Genomic DNA, 21,628 nt, shown 5'->3' with positions numbered 1-21,628 from the left:
ACCACTGACAGTAACTTCCTCTTGAAATGACCCAGCTGGAGTTTCCACTTAAAGCAGGATGAGAAGGGAGTGAGGATGTTTTTGTTTCTTTTCTCTCCATTCCTTTTAACCTCCCTCCTCTCCATCACCTTCCTGTTCCACTCCCTTTCTACCCCTACTCACTACTCAAGTTTCATTTAGTTCAAGTGATTGGAAAAAAAAAATAAAAGCACAATGATAATGATGTGGAATTCTACAAACTTGCCTATATTAATAGCATTTAACAGTAAATTGGTGTTTATATATAAAAGTACTAAATGGCTGTTTACTTAAGTATATATCATTTGTGTATATACCTGCGGACCCTATTTGGATGGAGCATATTCCTATGGCCAATCCAACATCGTAACACTTTTATTGTTCACTGGAGGTGAGGCTGGAGGTAGCTATTTATTACACTCGCAAATGCTGCACACACTTGGCGTCTCTATTCTGGATTTGTTTCTGTACATTGAAAGCGTCTGGTGCAGCTGAAGAATAAGCAAAATGAGCCAACCGAGAAAGCGTCATGAAAAATCTTGAATTCAGGCACAAGTCATTGAAAAAAGAAAAAAAACTTGGCAAAGGAATGTGACCGTGAGGGTGAGGTAAAATGAGAAAAATGCAGGCAAGGCCACCTCTCAACAACAGTATATCTGGAGACCTGGAAACAGGCTGCTGCTGGGGTATTTATACATTGACTTAGGGACCAGGCCTTTGGAAAATAAGGCTGCAAATTCACCCATCATTTCAAATGAAATAGAAATCACTTTTTAACAATCCATCAATCTCAGTTCTGAGTACATATCCAAAAGAATTGAAAACAGGATCTGAGGACTTCCCTGGTGGTGCAGTGGTTAAGAGTCTGCCTGCCAATGCAGGGGACACGAGTTTGAGCCCTGGTCCAGGAGGATCTCGCATGCCACGGAGCGGCTAAGCCCAGTGCACCGTGACTGCTGAGCCTGCGCTCTAGAGCCCAGGAGCCACAACTACTGAAGCCCACGTTGCTAGAGCCCGTGCTTCACAACAAGAGAAGCCACCGCAATGAGAAGCCCGCGCACCACAATGAAGAGTAGCCCCCGCTCACCGCAACTAGAGAAAGCCCGCATGCAGCAACGAAGACCCAACGCTGCCATAAAGAAGGAAGGAAGGAAGGGAGGAAGGAAAAAAAAAGAAAAGAGAAAAGAAAGAAAGAATTACGAAAAGGCCAGCTGTGGGTCTAAAGGAGTTGGTCTTTAAAAAAAAAAAAGAATTGAAAACAGGATCTGGAAGAGCTATTTACACACCTATGTTTATTGCGGCGTTATTCACAATAGCCAAGAGGTGGAAGCAACCCAAATACCAATTGACAGATGAATGAATAAAGAAACTATACTATATAATACAATGGAATATTATGCAGCCTAAAAAGAAGGAAATCCTGCCACATGCTACAACACGGATGAGCCTTGAGGACGTTATTCTAAGTGAAATAAGCCAATCACAAAAAAGACAAATGCTGCATAATTCCACTTACATGAGGTACCTAGAGCAGTGACAGTCACAGAAGCAAACAGTAGAATGGTGGTTGCCAGGGGCTGGGGAGGGGCCGTGGGGAGTTGTTTAATGGGTAGAGTTTCAGTCAGGCAAGGTGAAAATGTCGTAGAGCTCTAGGATTGCACAGCCAAGTGCATATAATTAGCAATACTGTACTGTACACTTAAAAAGTTGTTAAAAGGGTAAATCTGTGTTATGTGGGGTTTTTTGCCTCGCTCCCTCCAAAAAGAAATACCTTTTTAACGTCAACAATTGAAAAATCTCAGAAGTTTCTTAATGTAGAAGTGGGTAGGGCTCTCTTTACCCAGCCATCTTGCGAACATCCACCGTGGAGGCTCAGAGGATGGCTAGCTAATCACGTCTGTGAATCTAGAAACAACTTGCCCTGCTTGCCAAACACACGGTCGGGCTCTTGCCCAGCTCTCAGTTATTCCAGAAAAGAGTGCAAGGCTTGTCTCCTCTCTCCCACCACCTATCTACATGGTTCTCTATATTTTTACTCTCTCTCCCATTTCTTTTGTATCAGTGCCTCTCTGGTATGGCTAATCTGGTAATATTAGTGGTGTCAAAAGGCATAAAGAACAGATAGTGAGCACTGATGGCCTCGTGTGAAACTAAATCACCAGGATGTCAGTCTCGATTCATGACAGATAATTAAGGAGTCCCTTCAGACATCCTCATGTGACCCTGAGGAAACTTTTAGGGGAGGACTCATTTCTACAGAGTTATGCAGTGCTTCGTTTCGGTGATGAGCGAATTTCTTTCCAAATCAGCTAATCTGCATTCTTTTGAAGGATGCACCTTAGAAAAGCAAGGCTTTGTTTTCGCCACCTCTATCCCCCACGCCTTTCTGATGACCTTTCACCTCAGTTTTCTTATCTGTAAAATATGGGCAATATACTTGTCTTGATGACTGAGAAAGCTTTACCAATGTCTTCCAATAACTACAATGAGACTCCTAAGTTCATCTCACAAGCCTTGTAGCTTCCCAGCAGGAGGGCTATTAGTCCCAAGGGGGCAAAAAAGGATTCTTATCAGGGAGGGAGGATCTTAGATATTACAGTGGTTTGTGAAATTATATACCATAGTGCTTTATTTCTCTTGTTATGAAGATTCTGCATTTAATTTTTCTTCTTTCATGAAATGATCGTGGAACAAAGGTTGAGAAACACTGCCCTTGCTGATGGGCATGTTATTCAGCCACAGCTGAAGTGAAATAGATTCAAACCAAGAGGAAAAAATGATCTAGTTCTCACATTTTGATCTTTAAAAAATAGAAAATGGCTGATCTCCTATAATATACAAGCATGCACTTAGATCTGTTCATTTCACATCAAGTACACTGGCTTCAACCTTGTTTTTAGTATTTGTGTTAAATCTATCAGGAAGTCTTGGTTCATCCAAGTCACATTTCTGTGCATTCTAAAAATGAGTCTGTAAGCAAAATTCCTTCTAGGACAGAATAAATCTTTTGCTTGAAACCTGCAGCTTTTCCAATGTAATAGTTCTAGGAGGGCAGGAACAAGACCCTGTGCTTTTATTCCTTATGCTAGGTGCTTAACTCAGTGTCTCGTTGTTGGATCAACGTGTTTGATTATTTAAAATGTTGGAGTAATGAAAGAACTTTCGTTTTAACTAAAGCTGGAACCAGAGAGAGGCAAGTGAGGTGCCTAGGGTGTAAAATTTAAGGATACACTTGCACAACCCGTATGTTTCGGGCCAAAGGCTCACCTCAGTCCTCACCCTGGTTGTAACACAAGTGGAATCCAATTTCCAAACCCTCCCCTTTTCAGAGTTGATTTACACAGGCAATTCTCTGGAAGTGATACAGCCACAGGAGTGCAGGAACAAGGAATTTAAAACAACTATTTCAACACCCCTCCATTCCAGTTTTATGAGTAAATTTCTTTTTACTTGCATGTGACTCACATTGACCCCAGAGCCCTAAATTTTCCACTTCTGTCTTCTAGATCACTACGGATCTGAGGCAGCGTTGCACGGACAACCACACTGGGACGTCGGCCTCAGCCCCCATGGCTGCAGGCATCATTGCACTGGCCCTGGAAGCCAAGTAAGCCTTTATCTCCATATGTCTCCACTGGCGACAGCCCCTCAGCTCAAGGACAGTTTACCCCTTCGCTAGTATACAGTCTCGAGCACAAACAGCCAGACTGTAATCTTCCCAATTCCACCTTTAAAACTGCAAAGATTAGGCCTTAAGAAAAGCTTCCCCTCTGTTAAGGGAAAAGGCAACTTTTTTGGTCTTTATCTTAAGAAATCAAACTGTGTAATTACTTTATTGTGGAGTCATAGTGCAGGCATGCCAGTTGGCTGTAACACTCTTGCCTTGTTGAGGTTTTTATTCTAGTCGGGGAATGTTCTGTGAGTCTCAGAAAGCTTAGGTCTGCCCACTTCTGGTTCCTTTCCCTGAAGGACAGCAATGCAGCTCAGATTCCATGACAGTAGAACCGTCACAGACTCACTCTGGGGAGCAAAACACGACAAGGTCATATGACAGGAGCCCAGGAAGAAAGGCAACCCACTTAACTGAAATCCTTCTTAATGTAGTCAAATTTGGTGTTTAAAAGATCCCTTTGAAAGGCCCCCTCAGGTTATTTTAGGTTCTTAGGTTAGATTTATATGGTGGTAGGTCTCCTCTCTTCTTTCTCCAAGCACCAATAGATTAGTTTGTCTTAACTCTTTGAAAACCTAATAGAGATCTACACTCCCTTACCCTCAATTTCAAAAGCCAAAATGACCTGAAAACTGAAAGTTGTTTTTTGCACATTTGACACCAAAACTCATTTGATGGCAAAGCTCGCCCAGAACTGATTTGAAGCTATTTTCAGTCTTTATGTATTGTGAAAATTCACACATTTCACTGTAGAAGCATTAATATCTTTGATTATGAGGTGCTAACTTGGACCCCACTGGAAGTTTTGTGTACCCTATGCTGTGGACACCATATCTGAAAAAATTTTGAATTCCGAACATATCTGGTCCAAGGATTTTATAAAAGGGATTGTGGGCCTGAACTCTGAGGCCATCCCTACAGGAGGATCATAACAAGAAGGAATTGAAGTAATTACATAAGTGTTTTTCCAAAAATAGCCTTGCATCCCTGCCCTAGGGAGGAATGGAAAGATTCTTTCAGATAAACCTGATGTAGAGCCATAGCAGGTGACAGGGAAAGAATACAAGAATCATGATGAGACTCGGGTATTAATAAGAACAGTACTGTTTCATTCCCGGTACGTATTGGCTTCCCAACATTTACAGCTGACTCTCTATAAGGCAGACAGCCTCTGTCAAGGCAGTTGGGCCTCAACGTAATATGGATTCAGTAAATTGCTAAGTCATGTGTAATTCCTTGGACTGAGACAGGCAGAAGAACACAGGCTCTGGATATGGTGGTATCTTAGTCCATTCAAGCTGCTATAACAAAATACCATAAACTGAGTAGCTTATAAACAACAAACACTTATTTCTCACAGCTCTCGAAGCTGGAAAGTCCAAGATCAAGGTGCCAGCAGACTTAGTGTCTGGCAAGGACCCACTTCCTAGTTGGCTTTACATGGTAGAAGAAAGGGGCAAGGGAGATCTCTGGATAAATGTCTCTTATGAGGGCACTGATCCCATTAAAGAGGTCTCCAGCCTTGTGACCTAATCACCTCCCAAAGGCCCTACCTCCTAATACTCTCACATTGGGTGTTAAGTTTCAACATACGAATTTTAAGGGGACACAAGTATTCAGACCATAGCAGGTACCATATCTTTTGGTGGCCTCCTGCCCCTAAGCACTGACATTGAGAGATATTCAAGCTCCCATCAATGTTTGGATTTCTTTTGTTTTGGCAGGGTTAAATATTAAATCATTTCAACACATTTTATCTTTTAAAGTGTTAAAAGTTTAGCGAGGAGTTGGCACTTATTCTATTCTCACTTTATAACTTTTCACTGGACTGTTCTGACAGCAGATTAAGTATCTGTGTTTTTAATTTGGTGACTGTAAGTTGGATTTTGAAAAATATATCGTCTTCATTCTGAAATTCTGGATTGTTTCTCTGGAATAGTCTCCTGTCCACAAACTACTAAAAAAAAAAAAAAAAAAATCAGGAATTCTTCCTGCACCTCCCCATTTCCCAAAAAAAGGATATAATCTCAAATTTGGCAACCAAGTACCATAACTGTGACTGTACAGCACATGCTACTCAGTTCCTTGAAATACTACTATAACACTAATATTTTCAACAATAATTCTTTTAACCACTATTTAAGTTCAAATGAAAACTCCTTATTTTATGCCTCAAACAACACACTCAGTTGGATAAGGTTGCTTTGGGGCTGGGGAACACACTGGAAAGCTGCCTGTTTTCTTTCCCTTTGCATTTTGAGCATTTTTTTAAGATTGATTTTTGCCAAAACTGCAATGGGTGGAAGGAAGGTCCTAGGATAGAGTTTAGAAAATCCACTGTATTCTAAGATTTTAAACAGTCTAGTCCGATCATGTGGCCAAAGTATATAGTAAACAACCAGATCAGGTGAGAAAGAATAAACCTTTCCTTGCATCTCTATCGGTTTGTTCTACAGGCCAATCTTTGCCTGTAAGTGAAGCTGAAAGTTGGGGGAAATAGGCCTGGGTACCTCAAGAGTGGGTCAGGCACGGATGTTAAACTAGCATCAATAAGCAATGGGCCTCCCACGGAAGAAAAAGGTTTCTAAATAGCAAAGAGCTCAAGTAACAGTGTACCAAGGTTGCAGTTGTTCTCAACAAAGCTAAGTTTAACCCTTGGTAAGTGTACCTCACCCAGTCACCCAGCCTCCACCACTAGTACTTCTTAGCGACACTTAAACCTTGGTATTTTGAGATTCAGCCTTTGCTGTCACAAGTTGAAGAGCCTGATAGTAGTTCGCTGTTAGCCACATTCCAAGACCCCCAGTGGATGCCTTTAATCACAGATAGTACCAAGCCCCATATGTACTATGATTTTTCCTATAAGTACATACCTATAACAAAGTTTAATTTATAAATTAGGCACAGTAAGAAATGAAGAACAGTAACTAAAAATACAACAATTATAACAATATACTGTATTAAAAGTTATGTGAATGTGGTCTCTCTCAAAACATCTTATAGAACCATACTCACTCATCTTGTGATGATGTGAGATGATCAAATGCCTCCGTGTTGAAATGAAGTGAGGTGAACGGCGTAGGCATTGTGACGTAGTGTTAGGCTACTACTGACCTTCTGATGATATGTCAGAAGGAGGGTCATCTTTGGGTAATCTGGATCATCACGCCATGATTGGCGATCTCAGGTGGGACAGGGCTGGACAGTGTGAGATTTCATCGCACTACTCAGAATGCTGTACAATTTAAACTTACGAATTGTTTGTTTCTGGAATTTTCCATGTAATATTTTTGGACCGTGGTTGACCATGCATAAATGAAACCGCAGAAAGAGAAGACAAGGATTGGGGTGGGGAGGTGGACCACTGTACTCCCTTATAAGGAGGGAAGAGAGAAAGCCAGAGCTGGGCAGAATTCTGACCCAGGACTCTGTCCAGCACTTCAGATATCCACCCCCTGCTCAGGTCAGATGAGTCACTGGATGAGGCTGAGCGCTCAGCTGAAAAGCTGCAGGCGGGGACTGCCAGTCCCTATCCAGCTGCATAGCCCAGCTCTTCCTGCCGGACAAGGAGAAATGCATCGTTTCTCCTAACGTCACTAGGTTACAGTAGTATATACTCAGGGAAAACTGCCGCCTCCCAGCTTCTTCACAGCCTGCTTCCTTTACATCCTCACGTGCTTGCTTGCATCGGCACGTTTGCCTGGATCAGTAGGACTGTGGGTCCTACTGTGATGCTACTCCAACTGTTGACCCCTCTGCCTTGTGAGTCTTCTTGCTCCCCTAAGGTTGGAACTTTCCAAAAACTCTTCTTAGGAAACTAACGGAAGAGAAAACAAAAACAAAACAGAGAAACAGAGAAGCTTAAAGTGTTCAGATCTCTTATCTGAATGCAACAAAAGTTTGGTCATTAACTCTGCTGTGATAACTAATAGGACTCCCAGGCCATCCTTATCCTGTGGGGTATGTAAGAACATGTGTTGTAAGAAACTCCACTGTAACTAACACACCCCCAGATCCTTGGGTGAAAGTGTACCACTCCCAAGACTGGAAGGATTCTCAGTTCTAAAAACCTACCTCCTTTCCTTGTTGTCCTGAGTCTAGAGCCTCTTTAAGCTCTATAGCCGCCTCTGACAGTCTGATCATAACTTTGTCTTTCTAATTACTAAACAATTTCCTCCTGCTCCTAAAAATGTTACCTGGGAGCGAGAAGCTCTAAATATTTTCCCTTCTAAAAATCAGGAGCAATTTCAGAATAAGAGAAAACACTGGCATCTTAAAAGAGAGGCAAGAAAACTGTTTCTGTTTCGGGGTGCCCTCATCACTTATGTATTGGTTCAGAGGTTTATAATATTTCTGTTGTTTGGCTTTTGTGGATTTGGGGGGAACTTTCTGGTTTTTCAGTTGAGTGAGTAGGGAATATGTAATCAGTGATTACAAGTAAACTAATTATCATTTGGTCCATTGCTACTTAAAATGACATCTTTTTATATACTGTAACTGAAAAAGTTTAAGTAAAGTAATTGTCCTGGGAGCAGGTTTCTTTATTTTTTTTTTTTTGAAGTATAGTTGATTTGCAATGTTGTGTTAATTTCTGCTGTACAACAAAGTGATTCAGTTATACATATATACACATTCTTTTTTAAATATTTTCCATTATGGTTTATCATAGGATACTGAATATAGTTCTCTGCTATACAGTAAAACCTTGTTGTTTATCCATTCCATATATAACACCTTACATCTGCTAACCTCAACCTCCCACTCCACCCCTCCCCCAACCCCCTCCCCCTTGGCAACCACTAGTCTGTTCTCTATGTCCATGAATCTGTTTCTGTTTCATAGATAAGTTCATTTATGTCATATTTTACATTCCATACATAAGTGATATCATATACTATTTGTCTTTCTCATTCTGACTTACTTCACTTAGTATGATAGTCTCTAGTTGTATCCATGTTGCTGCAAATGACATTATTGTGTTCATTTTTATGGCTGAGTAGTATTCCACTGTATATATGTATATACCACATCTTCTTGATCCATTCCTCTGTAGATGGACATTTAGGTTGTTTCCACGTCTTGGCTATTGTGAATAGTGCTGCTGTGGACATAGGGGTGCATGTATCTTTTTGAATTAGAGTTTTCTCTGCATATATGCCCAGGAGTGGGATTGCTGGATCATATGGTAATTCTATTTTTAGTTGTCTGAGGAACCTGGGAGCAGGTTTCTTAAATGAAGAAAGTAGTTGGGTCTTCCCTGGTGGCGCAGTGGTTGAGAGTCCGCCTGCCGATGCAGGGGACACGAGTTCATGCCCTGGTCAGGGAAGATCCCACATGCCGCGGAGCGGCTGGGCCTGTGAGCCATGGCCGCTGAGCCTGCACGTCTGGAGCCTGTGCTCCACAACGGGAGGGGCCACAACAGTGAGAGGCCCACGTACCACAAAAAAAAAAAAAAAGAAAAGAAAAAGAAAGTAGTGAAACATAACTAATAGTGTTGAGTGAGCAACCTAGAAAAACATCAAGTCATATTTGTAAGGTGCTTTGTGTCTCAATGCTGGTATATATTACCAGTACCCCAGACGTGTAGAAAGAAAAAATTATGTTGCTAGCAAATGATATTTCATATTAAATGGTTTATAAAATACAGTTGAAATAACTGACATTCATAAAAACCTAGTATTCAGAATCATAAACTCTGTTTTACTGAAAGTTTTCCTGCCTTGAGTCTGCAACTATTAGCTAAGGAAAGCTATTTTAGTAGTGTTTTATATGTTAAATTATCAGCATTAGCTCAGGAAATTCAGAATTTAAATTCACCAAAGAAACCTTTTTGCCTTGAATCGCAAATGGTCTTTCACTGGAAATTTGAACAGTATGTACTCGGCAAACAAGAAATGTGGCACAGTGAATGGTAAATAACAGGGACTGAGTTGGGTAGAAACATCTGACATTATTTAGCACTGATACAAGGAATCTGCCACAAATTCCTGTTTTAAGTGACCCAAAGCCTTTTCCTCAGATTTCATATCTCAGGGGCCACAGGGATGCTATCCTTTGAGAACATTTAATACATCCAGATCTAAATTTAGAAAATAAATAAATTGGGGTGGCAGCTGTTATTCTGTTCTGTATATTCTATAATGTGTATTCCATTCTATACATACATCTATTCTGTATATGCATATATGTATTCTATATATACTAGAAATAGACCTGGTACACATTAAACATTAGCTGCCCTTGGTGTTCTACACATGTGCATGCATAAATACACACACATTCCTAGGTAGGCTCATCTACTTTCTTCTTATTATCTATCTGTTCTCTCTTATTTCAATTGTCTATTACCACTGGTTTACCATATAGGTATATGTAGAACAAGATTCTAGAATATATATAGAGAGAATATAGTTCTAGATAGCTTAGACAACTTCTGTTCTTGTACTACAGATGTTTTTGTATGTATTACCTTCCAAACAAGGCTGAAACTCCTTGAGACTAAAGACTGTATCTTACAGTCTTTATTTATGTGTATGTAATCAATATCTATTGCATACTAAAAATAATTTTTTTAACATCTTTATTGGAGTATATTTGCTTTACAATGTTGTGTTAATTGCTGCAGTATAACACAGTGAATCAGCTATACGAATACATATATCCCCATATCCCCTCCCTCTTGCGTCTCCCTCCCACCCTCCCTATCCCACCCCTCTAGGTGGTCACAAAGCACCGAGCTGATCTCCCTGTGCTACACGGCTGCTTCCCACTAGCTATCTATTTTATGTTTGGTAGTGTATATATGTCCATGCCTCTCTCTCACTTCATCTCAGCTTACCCTTCCCCCCCGCCGTGTCCTCAAGTGCATTCTCTACATCTGCGTCTTTATTCCTGTCCTGCCCCTAGGTTCTTCAGAACCATTTTTTTTTTAGATTCATATATATGTGTGTGTGTATGTATGTGTGTGTGTGTGTGTGTGTGTGTGTGTGTGTGTGTTAGCATATGGTATTTGTTTTTCTCTTTCTGGCTTACTTCACTCTGTATCACAGACTCTAGGTCCGTCCATCTCGCTACAAATAACTCAATTTTGTTTCTTTTTATGGCTGAGTAATATTCCATTGTATATATGTGCCACATCTTCTTTATCCATTCATCTGTCAATGAACACTTAGGTGGCTTCCATCTCCTGGCTATTGTAACTAGTGCTGCAATGAACATTGTGGTACATGACTCCTTTGAATTATGGTTTTCTCAGGGTATATGCCCAGTAATGGGAGTGCTGTGTCATATGGTAGTTCTATTTTTAGTTTTTTAAGGACCCTCCATACTGTTTTCCATAATGGCTGTATCAATTTGCATTCCCACCAACAGTGCAAGAGGATTCCCTTTTCTCCACACCCTCTCCAGCATTTATTGTTTGTAGATTTTTTAATGATGGCCATTCTGACTGATGTGAGGTAATACCTCACAGTAGTTTTGATTTGCATTTCTCTAATGATTAGTGATATTGAGCATCCTTTCATGTGTTTGTTGGCCATCTGTATATCTTCTTTGGAGAAATGTCCATTTAGGTCTTCTGCCCATTTTTGGATTGGGTTGTTTGTTTTTTTGGTATTGAGCTGCACGAGCTGCTTGTATATTTTGGGATTAATCCTTTGTCAGGTGCTTCATCTGCAAATATTTTCTCCCATTCTGAGGGTTGTCTTTTCATCTTGTTTATGGTTTCCTTTGCTGTGCAAAAGCTTTTAAGTTTCATTAGGTCCCATTTGTTTATTTTTGATTTTATTTCCATTACTCAGGGAGATGGGTCAAAAAAGATCTTGCTGTGATTTATGTCACACAGTGTTCTGCCTATGTTTTCCTTTAAGAGTTTTATAGTGTCTGGCCTTGCATTTAGGTCTTAAATCCATTTTGAGTTTATTTTTGTGTATGGTGTTAGGAACTGTTCTAATTTCATTCTTTTACGTGTAGCTGTCCAGTTTTCCCAGCACCACTTATTGAAGAGGCTGTCTTTTCTCCACTATATATTCTTGCCTCCATTATAAAAGATAAGGTGACCATATGTGTGTGGGTTTATCTCTGGGCTTTCTACCCTGTTCCATTGATCTATATTGCTGTTTTTGTGCCAGTACCATACTGTCTTGTTTACTGTAGCTTTGTAGTATAGTTTGAAGTCAGGGAGCCTGATTCCTCCAGCTCCATTTTTCTTCCTCAAGATTGCTTTTGCTATTTGGGGTCATTTGTGTTTCCATACAAATTGTGAATTTTTTTGTTCTAGTTTGGTGAAAAATGCCACTGGTAGTTTGGAAGGGATTGCACTGAACCTGTAGATTGCTTTGGGTAGTATAGTCATTTTCACAATGTTGATTCTTCCAGTCCAAGAGCATGGTATATCTCTCCATCTGTTTGCATCATCTTTAAGTTCTTTCATCAGTGTCTTATAGTTTTTTGCATACAGGTCTTTTGTCTCCTTAGGTAGGTTTATTCCTAGGTATTTTATTCCTCTATTGCAGTGGTAAATGGGAGTGTTTCCTTAATTTCTCTTTCAGATTTTTCATCATTAGTGTATAAGAATGCAAGAGATTGCTGTGCATTAATTTTGTATCCTGCTACTTTACCACATTCATTGATTAGCTGTAGTAGTTTTCTAGTAGCATGTTTAGGATTCTCTATGTATAGTATCATGTCATCTGCAAAGAGTTACAGCTTTACTTCTTCTTTAAAGATTTGGATTCCTTTTATTTCTTTTTCTTCTCTGATTGCTGTGACTAAAACTTCCAACACTATGTTGAATAATAGTGGTCAGAGTGGACAACCTTGTCTTGTTCCTGATGTTAGAGGAAATGGTTTCAGTTTTTCACCATTGGGAACGATGTTGGCTATGGGTTTGTCATATATGGCCTTTATTATGTTGAGGTAAGTTCCCTCTATGCCTACTTTCTGCGAGTTTTTTATTATAAATGCGTGTTGAATTTTGTTCAAAGCTTTTTCTGCATCTATTGAGATGATCATATGGTTTTTCTCCTTCAGTTTGTTAATATGGTTTTTCACATTGATTGATTTGCATATATTGAAGAATCCTTGCATTCCTGGGATAAACCCCACTGATCATGGTGTATGATCCTTTGAACGTACTGTTGGATTCTCTTTGCTAGTATTTTGTTGAGGATTTTTGCGTCTATGTTCATCACTGATATTGGCCTGTAGTTTTCTTTCTTTGTAACCTTTGTCTGGTTTTGGTATCAGGGTGATGGTGGCTTTGTAGAATGAGTTTGGGACTGTTCCTCTCTCTGCTATATTTTGGAAGAATTTGAGAAGGATAGGTATTAGCTCTTCTCTAAATGTTTGATAGAATTTGCCTGTGAAGCCATCTGGTCCTGGGCTTTTGTTTGTTGGAAGATTTTTAATCACAGTCTCAATTTCAGTGCTTGTGATATGTATGTTTATATTTTCTATTTCTTCCTGGGTCAGTCTCGGAAGGTTGTGCTTTTGTAAGAATTTGTCCATTTCTTCCAGGTTGTCCATTTTATTGGCATAGAGTTGCTTGTAGTAGTCTCTTAGAATGCTTTGAATTTTGCGGTGTCTATTGTAACTTCTCCTTGTTCATTTCTACTTTTATTGATTTGAGTCCTCTCCCTCTTTTTCTTGATGAGTCTGGCTAATGGTTTATCAATTTTGTTTATCTTCTCAAAGAACCAGCTTTTAGTTTTATTCATCTTTGCTATCATTTCCTTCATTTCTTTTTCATTTATTTCTGATATAATCTTTATGATTTCTTTCCTTCTGCTAACTTTGGGGGTTCTTTTTGTTCTTCTTTCTCTAATTGCTTTAGGTGTAAGTTTAGGTTGTTTATTTGAGATGTTTCTTATTTCTTGAGGTATGATTGTATTGCTATAAACTTCCCTCTTAGAACTGCTTTTGCTGCCTCCCATAGGTTTTGGGTTGTAGTATTTTCATTGTCCTTTGTTTCTAGGTATTTTGATTTCCTCTTTGATTTCTTCAGTGATCTCTTGGTTATTTAGTAGCATATTGTTTAGCCTCCATGTGTTTGTATTTTTTACAGACTTTTTTCGTGTAATTGATACCTAGTCTCATAGCGTTGTGGTCGGAAAAGATACTTGATACGATTTCAATTTTCTTAAATTTACCAAGGCTTGATTTGTGACCCAGGATATGATCTATCCTGGAGAGTGTTCCATGAGCACTTGAGAAGAAAGTGTATTCTGTTGTTTTTGGATGGAATGTCCTATGAATATCAATTAAGTCCATCTTGTTTAATGTGTCATTTAATGCTTGTGTTTCCTTATTTATTTTCATTTTAGATGATCTTTCCATTGGTGAAAGTGGGGTATTAAAGTCCCCTACTATGATTGTGTTACTGTCGATTTCCCCTTTTATGGCTGTTAGCATTTGCCTTATGTATTGAGGTGCTCCTATGTTCGGTGCATAAATATTTACAATTGTTATATCTTCTTCTTGGATCTCCCATGATCATTATGTAGTGTCCTTCTTTGTCTCTTGTAATGGTCTTTATTTTAAAGTCTATTTTGTCTGATCTGAGAATTGCTACTCCAGCTTTCTTTTGATTTCCATTTGCATGGAATATCTTTTTCTGTCCCCTCACTTTCAGTCTGTATGTGTCTCTAGGTCTAAAGTGGATCTCTTGTAGACAGCATATATACAGGTCTTGTTTTTGTATCCATTCAGCCAGTCTACATCTTTTCGCTGGAGCATTTAATCCATTTACATTTAAGGTAATTATCGATATGTATGTTCCTATTACCATTTTTTAAAATTTTTTTGGCTTTGGTATTGTAGCTCTTTTCCTTCTCTTGTGTTTCCTGCCTAGAGATAAAAAATAATTTTTAAAGCATCATGCTAGGAGCTAAGTGAATTAGGCAGGACATAATTCAAATATTTGTAAACTGTGTCACTTGCCTTCAAAGGATCTTAAAATATCATTAGGGGGCATATGGACACCAGCATTCATGCACAAATAATTTAAGAAAGTCTGTGAAATAGTTTTGGTGGAAAGGTGGTGGAACATGAAGGATTTAGAAGAAATTGAAACAGTCAGACTCGATGATGATCCAAACTGGAACCTTGGTGCCATGGCATTTGTATAATCTCTATGACACCTTAAACACCATGTTTTGAACAAGTTCAATTCTAAACAAACATTAAATTAATCCATCTATTCCAACCTTCTTATTTTTTGTACAAGGGAAATGAGGTTAATAGAATTGCTCAGTTTCATATATTATTTTTACCTCTCAGTTCCTCTCATTGCTGTTGCATAGTGACTCCTCTTACGCACTGCCACAGCTCATCCCTTACCCAGTTTACATATCATTCCTTAGAACTGGGCTTACCCTGGGTAAAATAAAGACATGATGGTATTCCCTCTTTTAGCTTCCAGAAGAAGCTAAAATTCCACTGAATTCTTCAGTGGGTTAATGTGAGACATGGAAAGATCAACGTGTGAAGAATTAAAGACGCGTTGGGCCACAGGAAGATTCACCTCATATGCTGTTGTTTTCAGAAAACTATCCCAAAAATTCTTTCTTAGGAAATTAAACTTATCATCTGCATTTCTGTAAGACCTAAAAAGTCCATCTATATAAATGTTATGCAGTTCCCCTTCATCAACCACTTTATATCTTTGTTTTACCTTTCATTATAGTCTCTCTCTTACCTATGTATATTTCCAGTGCAAGAAAAAATGGGCCACTGCCCAAAATCTTTGGGATGCAATTATTGTGAGAAGTTAATACCTAAGACAGTTGAAAGGAAGTCTGGAGTTTTTAACAAACTGAGTTAAAATAACTAATTGAGGGGCTTCAAAGTTCTAGAACTGACCATCTTGAAGGGAGGCCACATATGAAAGATACGATAGGCATAAACATTTCTAAATATTGGTGTTAGCATCTTAGGCCTGATATCTTGTAAACTGTTCTTATCTTCTTTGTTTTGTTTTAATTAAGAACACATTTCAGTATAAAATGTTCCATTAAAAATTCTCCCAAGGGCCACATTCAGCTGTATGAAATGTTGCAGTGGGCGGAGAGCACAAATGCATTTGATGATTTAGGTAAAATAACAGAGGATATACCAACTCTCCTTTTAGGAGGGTTTTATTTATTTCAATTAGAACTTAGCACATGCACAGATAGTGAGAATACAGGCATAAATGCTCAGGTTCTGTATAATTACAGGTTAAAGAAGGAGTTATTACACATGTCCTTCCTTTCACGTACTCTTAGAGTTTCTCCTGTATTGTAATGTAGTTCTGGCTTAGAATTTAGCTGAGATTTCTGGCATAAATGGTTGGGCCATATACTGTAAAGAGGGTGAAGAAAATTAAAAGGTAGTCAGGCAGGAGAGCTGAAAAAGGGGTTTGTGAGGTAGAAACAGCACACATTTCCATGTGAGGCTGAGTGGACAGAGAAAGGATGTACTGTCCTGGATTGTTCCCTATAGTGACATAATTGTAACCAGACTCACAGAGCAGTTACCACGGGCCTTCTGCCAGGACCGTGCATGAAAATAGCTTTGTTATGTCTACACACACACAGACAATACACTGTGTCCTCTAGCACTTTGCAAGTTCAAATTATGTAGAAGCCAATTCTCACTGGACTCAACTTTGTACCTTAACTGATGGTCCATGGCTTAAAACAATGCAGCTTCCAAAGGTGTCCTTTATTCCTAGAAAAGCCCTGGTCAACAGGCTTATTCACCTTGTATTATCTGGAGACTTAGCCAGTGTTTTCCATCCCCTTCCTGAGTTGAGGAAACTAAGAAACTTGATGGATGGTTGAGTTGCCCAGAGACTGAACTGAGAACAGAGAATGAATCTATTAGGTGATTATTCACTGAATGTATTTTGCTCTTATTACTGTAGTAATAAAGATTATTTCTTAAGAAGAGTAATTCTCAGTCTTGTTGCAATCCCCAGAGTTTTTCCTTGTAGAGCTGGTCAGATACCATTTTCAAGTGTCATTTGTCATATATTAGAAATGTCTCATGTTCTAAATATTCAAATTGTGATTTAACCTAAGCAGTAATGCTGGAAGATTGGGGGTGGGAAAGGTCTTTACAGTGTCCTCTTTGACTGATTTCATAGCAATTATATCATTATCTATGATATGCCATCCTCTCCACCACCTTGACAAGAATCCCATCTGAAAGGACACTATGCCTAGAATTCTATAAAAATGACACCACTCTGAGAAAACACAAAGTAGGAAGCTTCTCCCAGTTTAAGTCCACCAAAAAAAGAGTCGGTGTAGAAGAGGGGAGTTTGGAAGGAAACTTCTAATCTCATTTTTTCTCATCTCTGAAAGGTATATAAAGAGACTAAGGTTGTTGGTAACATAGACCTTAGATGGAATCATTCATTCATTCAACAGACATGTATTAATGGTCCACCGATTGTCAGTTCCTATGCTAGGTATTGTGAATTGATTGGTGGATTGACAGAGGTGGAACTTTCATCCTATTTGGTGAGGCAGTCTGTAAAAAAGCAAACAATAAGTACTAAGAAAAACAGTAGAATAATGGGGAGTAACGGAGGTATTTTTGCATACAGTGGTTAAGCAGAGACCTCTGGGAGGAAGTGACATTTTAGCTGAGACCTGAAACATGGGAAGAAGCCTACCTTGTAAAGAGCTGGCCTGTGCATTCCAGGGAGAGGGAGGAGCCAGCTCGGAAGACCCTGTGGTTGGAACAAGTTACTGGCTTTGAGGATTAGAAAGACCTGTATGGCTAAAGTGAGGAGAGGGTTGGAAAAGTCCAGTATACATATGGCGTCATAGTAGGTAAGCATGATAAGAGATCTATGGAGTCTTTTAAGGAGGGAGATATGAGTTGATGAAAATTTTTAAAGATCATTCCAGATTCTCCTTGGAGAAGTCCTGGTGTGGGAGCAACGCAGGTAAACCATTTTGCAAGTTAGTTCTGTAGATCAGGAAAGGTTGGGGTAGCCTGTTCAAGGTGATGGTGATGGGGATAGAGAGAAATGGATAGATCTGCTATACATTTTGCATGTTCAACAAACAGAGAGAGAATTAGATCATGGGCTTGGGGGTAAAGGAAAAACTCAAGGCTGAGTTCTAGTTCCTCAGCTGAGCTCTTGGGTGGATTGCATACCATTTATTGAAATAGATACTCTTTTCTTCCCATGGGATTCTGAGAATTAGAAGAAGCATAAATACTGAATGGGACAAGGTCCCTGGGCTTAAAGGTCTGGTGACAAGACCTATAGCAAATTTCTCCTACAATTACTGACTGGGCTTTTGTGCATCAGCTTCCTAAAAGTTTATGAATTACTCCTTAGAAAAGGCTTTTCACTAAGACCATGATTGCTATAAATGTCTGAGACAATTTACATGTTTAAAAAGAGAAAGAAAAAAAAGAGAACAGATTTATTTACATTATAAATTGCTCATCTACTGGCACGTCCTTTAATTTAAATAGGGTGTTAATAGCAAATTAATTTTTATGCAGTTACCCCATAAAATTGCTTAGAAAATCTACTAGTGTATGAGTGAGTTTATAAGAAGTATGTAAAATTTAGTATTTAAATTTAGTCTCTTGAGGATTTGTGGATTATATTCATTGCCAAGAAATTTTTGTTCTTGATAGTGTCTATGGTAACACCCCAAATACTATCAAATATAATTTTTCTTGCTAGGGATAAGAGAAGCTGACTTTTTTTTCCCGGGTTCATTATAGTTTCACATCATAATCTACCACTTAATCACTTTAATCAAAGCATATTTCAGTACATTCTGCAAAATGACTTATTGTATGGCTTCCTGGAATATCACTGTCTTTGAAGATTCTCAAATATATTCCTCAGCTCTATACTGAAACCCAGTTAAAATTCAAATCTATTTTTATACCAAGTGTTCTTGGGCTGTTTTGAATCCATCTTGCCTGTGCCCACATTTTCTTGACCTATAATTTTTTGCTCCTAGAAGATTTTTGTGTCATTTGTTCAGAAGAGCATAATTGTTCCCAGTGACACTAGCATCTAGTTTTTTGTATTTAGCTGATTCCAGCATTCTTTCTGTCTCTCTTTTTGAAGAATTTTAATCATAATACACTTTGCCGTTATCAATATGAGAGAAAAATAAATACGATAAATATACTTGACAGATTGAAAGGCATGTCATTTCACTAGCATATAAGATTTATTCATCCTGGCGTCAACAAGTTGTTTATGGCATTTGATGTGTCAAGCTCAAAGCAACAAATTTCTAGTAAAATATGATACCTGAAATAGGACAAAAAGCAAGACATTTTGTGCTTAGAAGATGGGCTTATTTCTTACCATCTAGGATTAAGTTCTCATTTCTCTATTCATTCCGATTCTAAATCTTATTGAGTAACCATATGTGCAACTGAGATGAAGTAAAGTTTTACGTTCTTTGCATATGCCAGAAAAACAAGATGCCTGCAAAGTCTGGTAGTGTCATCCTACCCAGTAAAAATCATAGCACATCTGACTGTGACATACTGTGTATGAGGCAAAAGATTCTTCTTGCTGTCAGCCCCAACTGAGTGTGGAAATAGTGTGTAAGAGTGCAAGAAGGTAAAAGGAAAAGGAAAAGGATGGAAAATAAAAGCAGCTGCCTGCTTTTATTGAATTCTTACTCTATGCCAAACATTGAACTTAGTGTTGTCATTGGTCATCTCATTTAATCCTCAAAGCAGCGCTTATAAAGTAGGCAACATCACCATATTTCGATGCGGAAACTGAGGCTTAGAAACTTGCACAGGCAAGAAGTGATAGATCTGGAAATTGAACTCAGGGCAGTGTGACACCGCAGCCCACCATCACACTACATCATGTGTTTTAAGAGCTATTACGAGACATGGTTAATTATAAATGGCTGCTGTGAAGTATAAGGGCCATGAGTATGGAGAAGGGTGATGAAATTTTGAACAGAGATGATTTAGGAAGACTTTACAAAAGAAGAGGGATTTGAGCTATACTTTGAAGATTCTTTGTTTTTTAATTGAAGTATAGTTGATTTACAATGTTGTGTTAATTTCTGCTGTATGGCAGAGTGATTCAGTTATACATATATGTGCCTTCTTATTCTTTTCCATTATGGTTTATCAAAGGATATTGAATATTGTTCCCTGTGCTATACAGTGTGACCTTGTTGTTTATCTGAAGATTCTTTTTTCAGCTTTAGTGTGCACATGCGTCTTCCTGAATCTTGTTTAAAAATGCAGATTTCAGAGTCCTCAGGATAGTTTGGGTGACTCATCTGCAGGTGGCCCTTAGATCAAAAGAACACCCCCATCCTGACTGTAAGCTGTCTTGAAAGTGGGTATGCTGCAGTAGCCCCAGCAATAATAACAATGTTTAGCATATAGCAGGCAATCAAATACTTGTACAATGAAGGAAAGAAGGGAGGGAGAGAGGAAGGAAGGAAGGAAGGGAGGGAAGGAACTCTCCCTTTGGTTTTTCGAAAGTATGGATAGAAATTATTTGCAAATGAAGGAACTGACAAAAGATTAATCTCCAAAATTTACAAGCAGCTCATGCAGCTCAATATCAAAACAAAACCCAATCCAAACATGGGCAGAAGACCTAAGTAGACGTTTATCCAAAGAAGATATACAGATTGCCAACAAACACATGAAAGGATGCTCAACATCACTAATAAGAGAAATGCAGATCAAAACTACAATGAGGTATCACCTCAAACCAGTCAGAATGGCCATCATTAAAAAATCTACAAACAATAAATGCTGGAGAGGGTGTGGAGAAAAGGGAACCCTCTTGCACTGTTGGTGGGAATGTAACTTGATACAGCCACTATGGAGAACAGTTTGGGGCTTGCTTTAAAAACTAAAACTAGGGGCTTCCCTGGTGACGCAGTGGTTGAGAGTCCGCCTGCCGATGCAGGGGACGCAGGTTCGTGCCCCGGTCTGGGAAGATCCCACATGCCACGGAGCAGCTGGGCCCGTGAGCCATGGCCGCTGAGCCTGCGTGTCCAGAGCCTGTACTCCACCACGGGAGAGGCCACAACAGTGAGAGGCCCGCGTACCACAAAAAAAAAACACAAAAAAACCTAAAACTAGAACTACCATATGACCCAGCAATCCCACTACTGGGCATATACCCTGAGAAAACCATAATTCAAAAAGAGTTATGGGGCTTCCCTGGTGGCGCAGTGGTTGAGGGTCCGCCTGCCGATGCAGGGGACACGGGTTCGTGCCCCGGTCTGGGAAGATCCCACATGCCGTGGACCGGCTGGGCCCGTGAGCCACGGCCGCTGAGCCTGCGCATCTGGAGCCTGTGCTCCGCAACGGGAGAGGCCGCAGCAGTGAGAGGCCCGCGTACCGCAAAAAAAAAAAAAAAAAAAAAAGCGTTATGTACCATAATGTTCATTGCAGCTCTGTTTACAGTAGCTAGGACATGGAAACAACCTAACTGTCCATCGATAGATGAATGGATAAAGAAGATGTGGCACATGTATACAATGGAATATTACTCAGCCATAAAAAGAAATGGAATTGAGTTATTTGTAGTGAGGTGGATGGACCTAGAGTCTGTCATACAGAGTGAAGTAAGAAAGAGAAAAACAAATACTGTATGCTAACACATATATATGGAATCTAAAAAACGAAAAAATGGTTCTGAACAGCCTAGGGTCAGGACAGGAATAAAGATGTAGTCGTAGAGAATGGACTTGAGGACACGGGGAGGGGGAAGGATAAGCTGGGACGAAGTGAGAGAGTGGCATGGACATATATACTCTACCAAATGTAAAATAGATAGCTAGTGGGAAGCAGCTGCATAGCACAGGGAGATCAGCTCAGTGCTTTATGACCACCTAGAAGGGTGGGATAGGGAGGGTGGGAGGGAGACGCAAGAAGGAGGGGATATGGGGATATATGTATATGTATAGCTGATTC

The 21,628-nt window shown here is 39.4% G+C and overlaps 1 protein-coding gene across 2 annotated transcripts in view; it reads left to right on the top strand.

Moving 5' to 3' along the window:
• Positions 1 to 21,628, top strand: part of PCSK5 (proprotein convertase subtilisin/kexin type 5) — a gene marked incomplete at its 5' end in the record, with an annotated part of 316,630 nt that overhangs the window by 189,929 nt on the left and 105,073 nt on the right. For both annotated transcript variants that reach the window (XM_082655960.1, XM_082655961.1), the window contains one exon: positions 3,525 to 3,625. In XM_082655960.1, coding sequence (XP_082512086.1) covers positions 3,525 to 3,625 — 101 coding nt within the window. The remainder of the gene's footprint in view (positions 1 to 3,524; positions 3,626 to 21,628) is intronic.

The sequence above is a fragment of the Grampus griseus genome (genome assembly GCF_964374135.1).
Source record: "Grampus griseus genome assembly, chromosome: 6".
Lineage (NCBI taxonomy): Eukaryota > Metazoa > Chordata > Mammalia > Artiodactyla > Delphinidae > Grampus > Grampus griseus.
The sequence above is the reverse complement of the archived record's forward strand: the minus strand, read 5'-3'. Positions and strand labels throughout refer to the sequence as shown.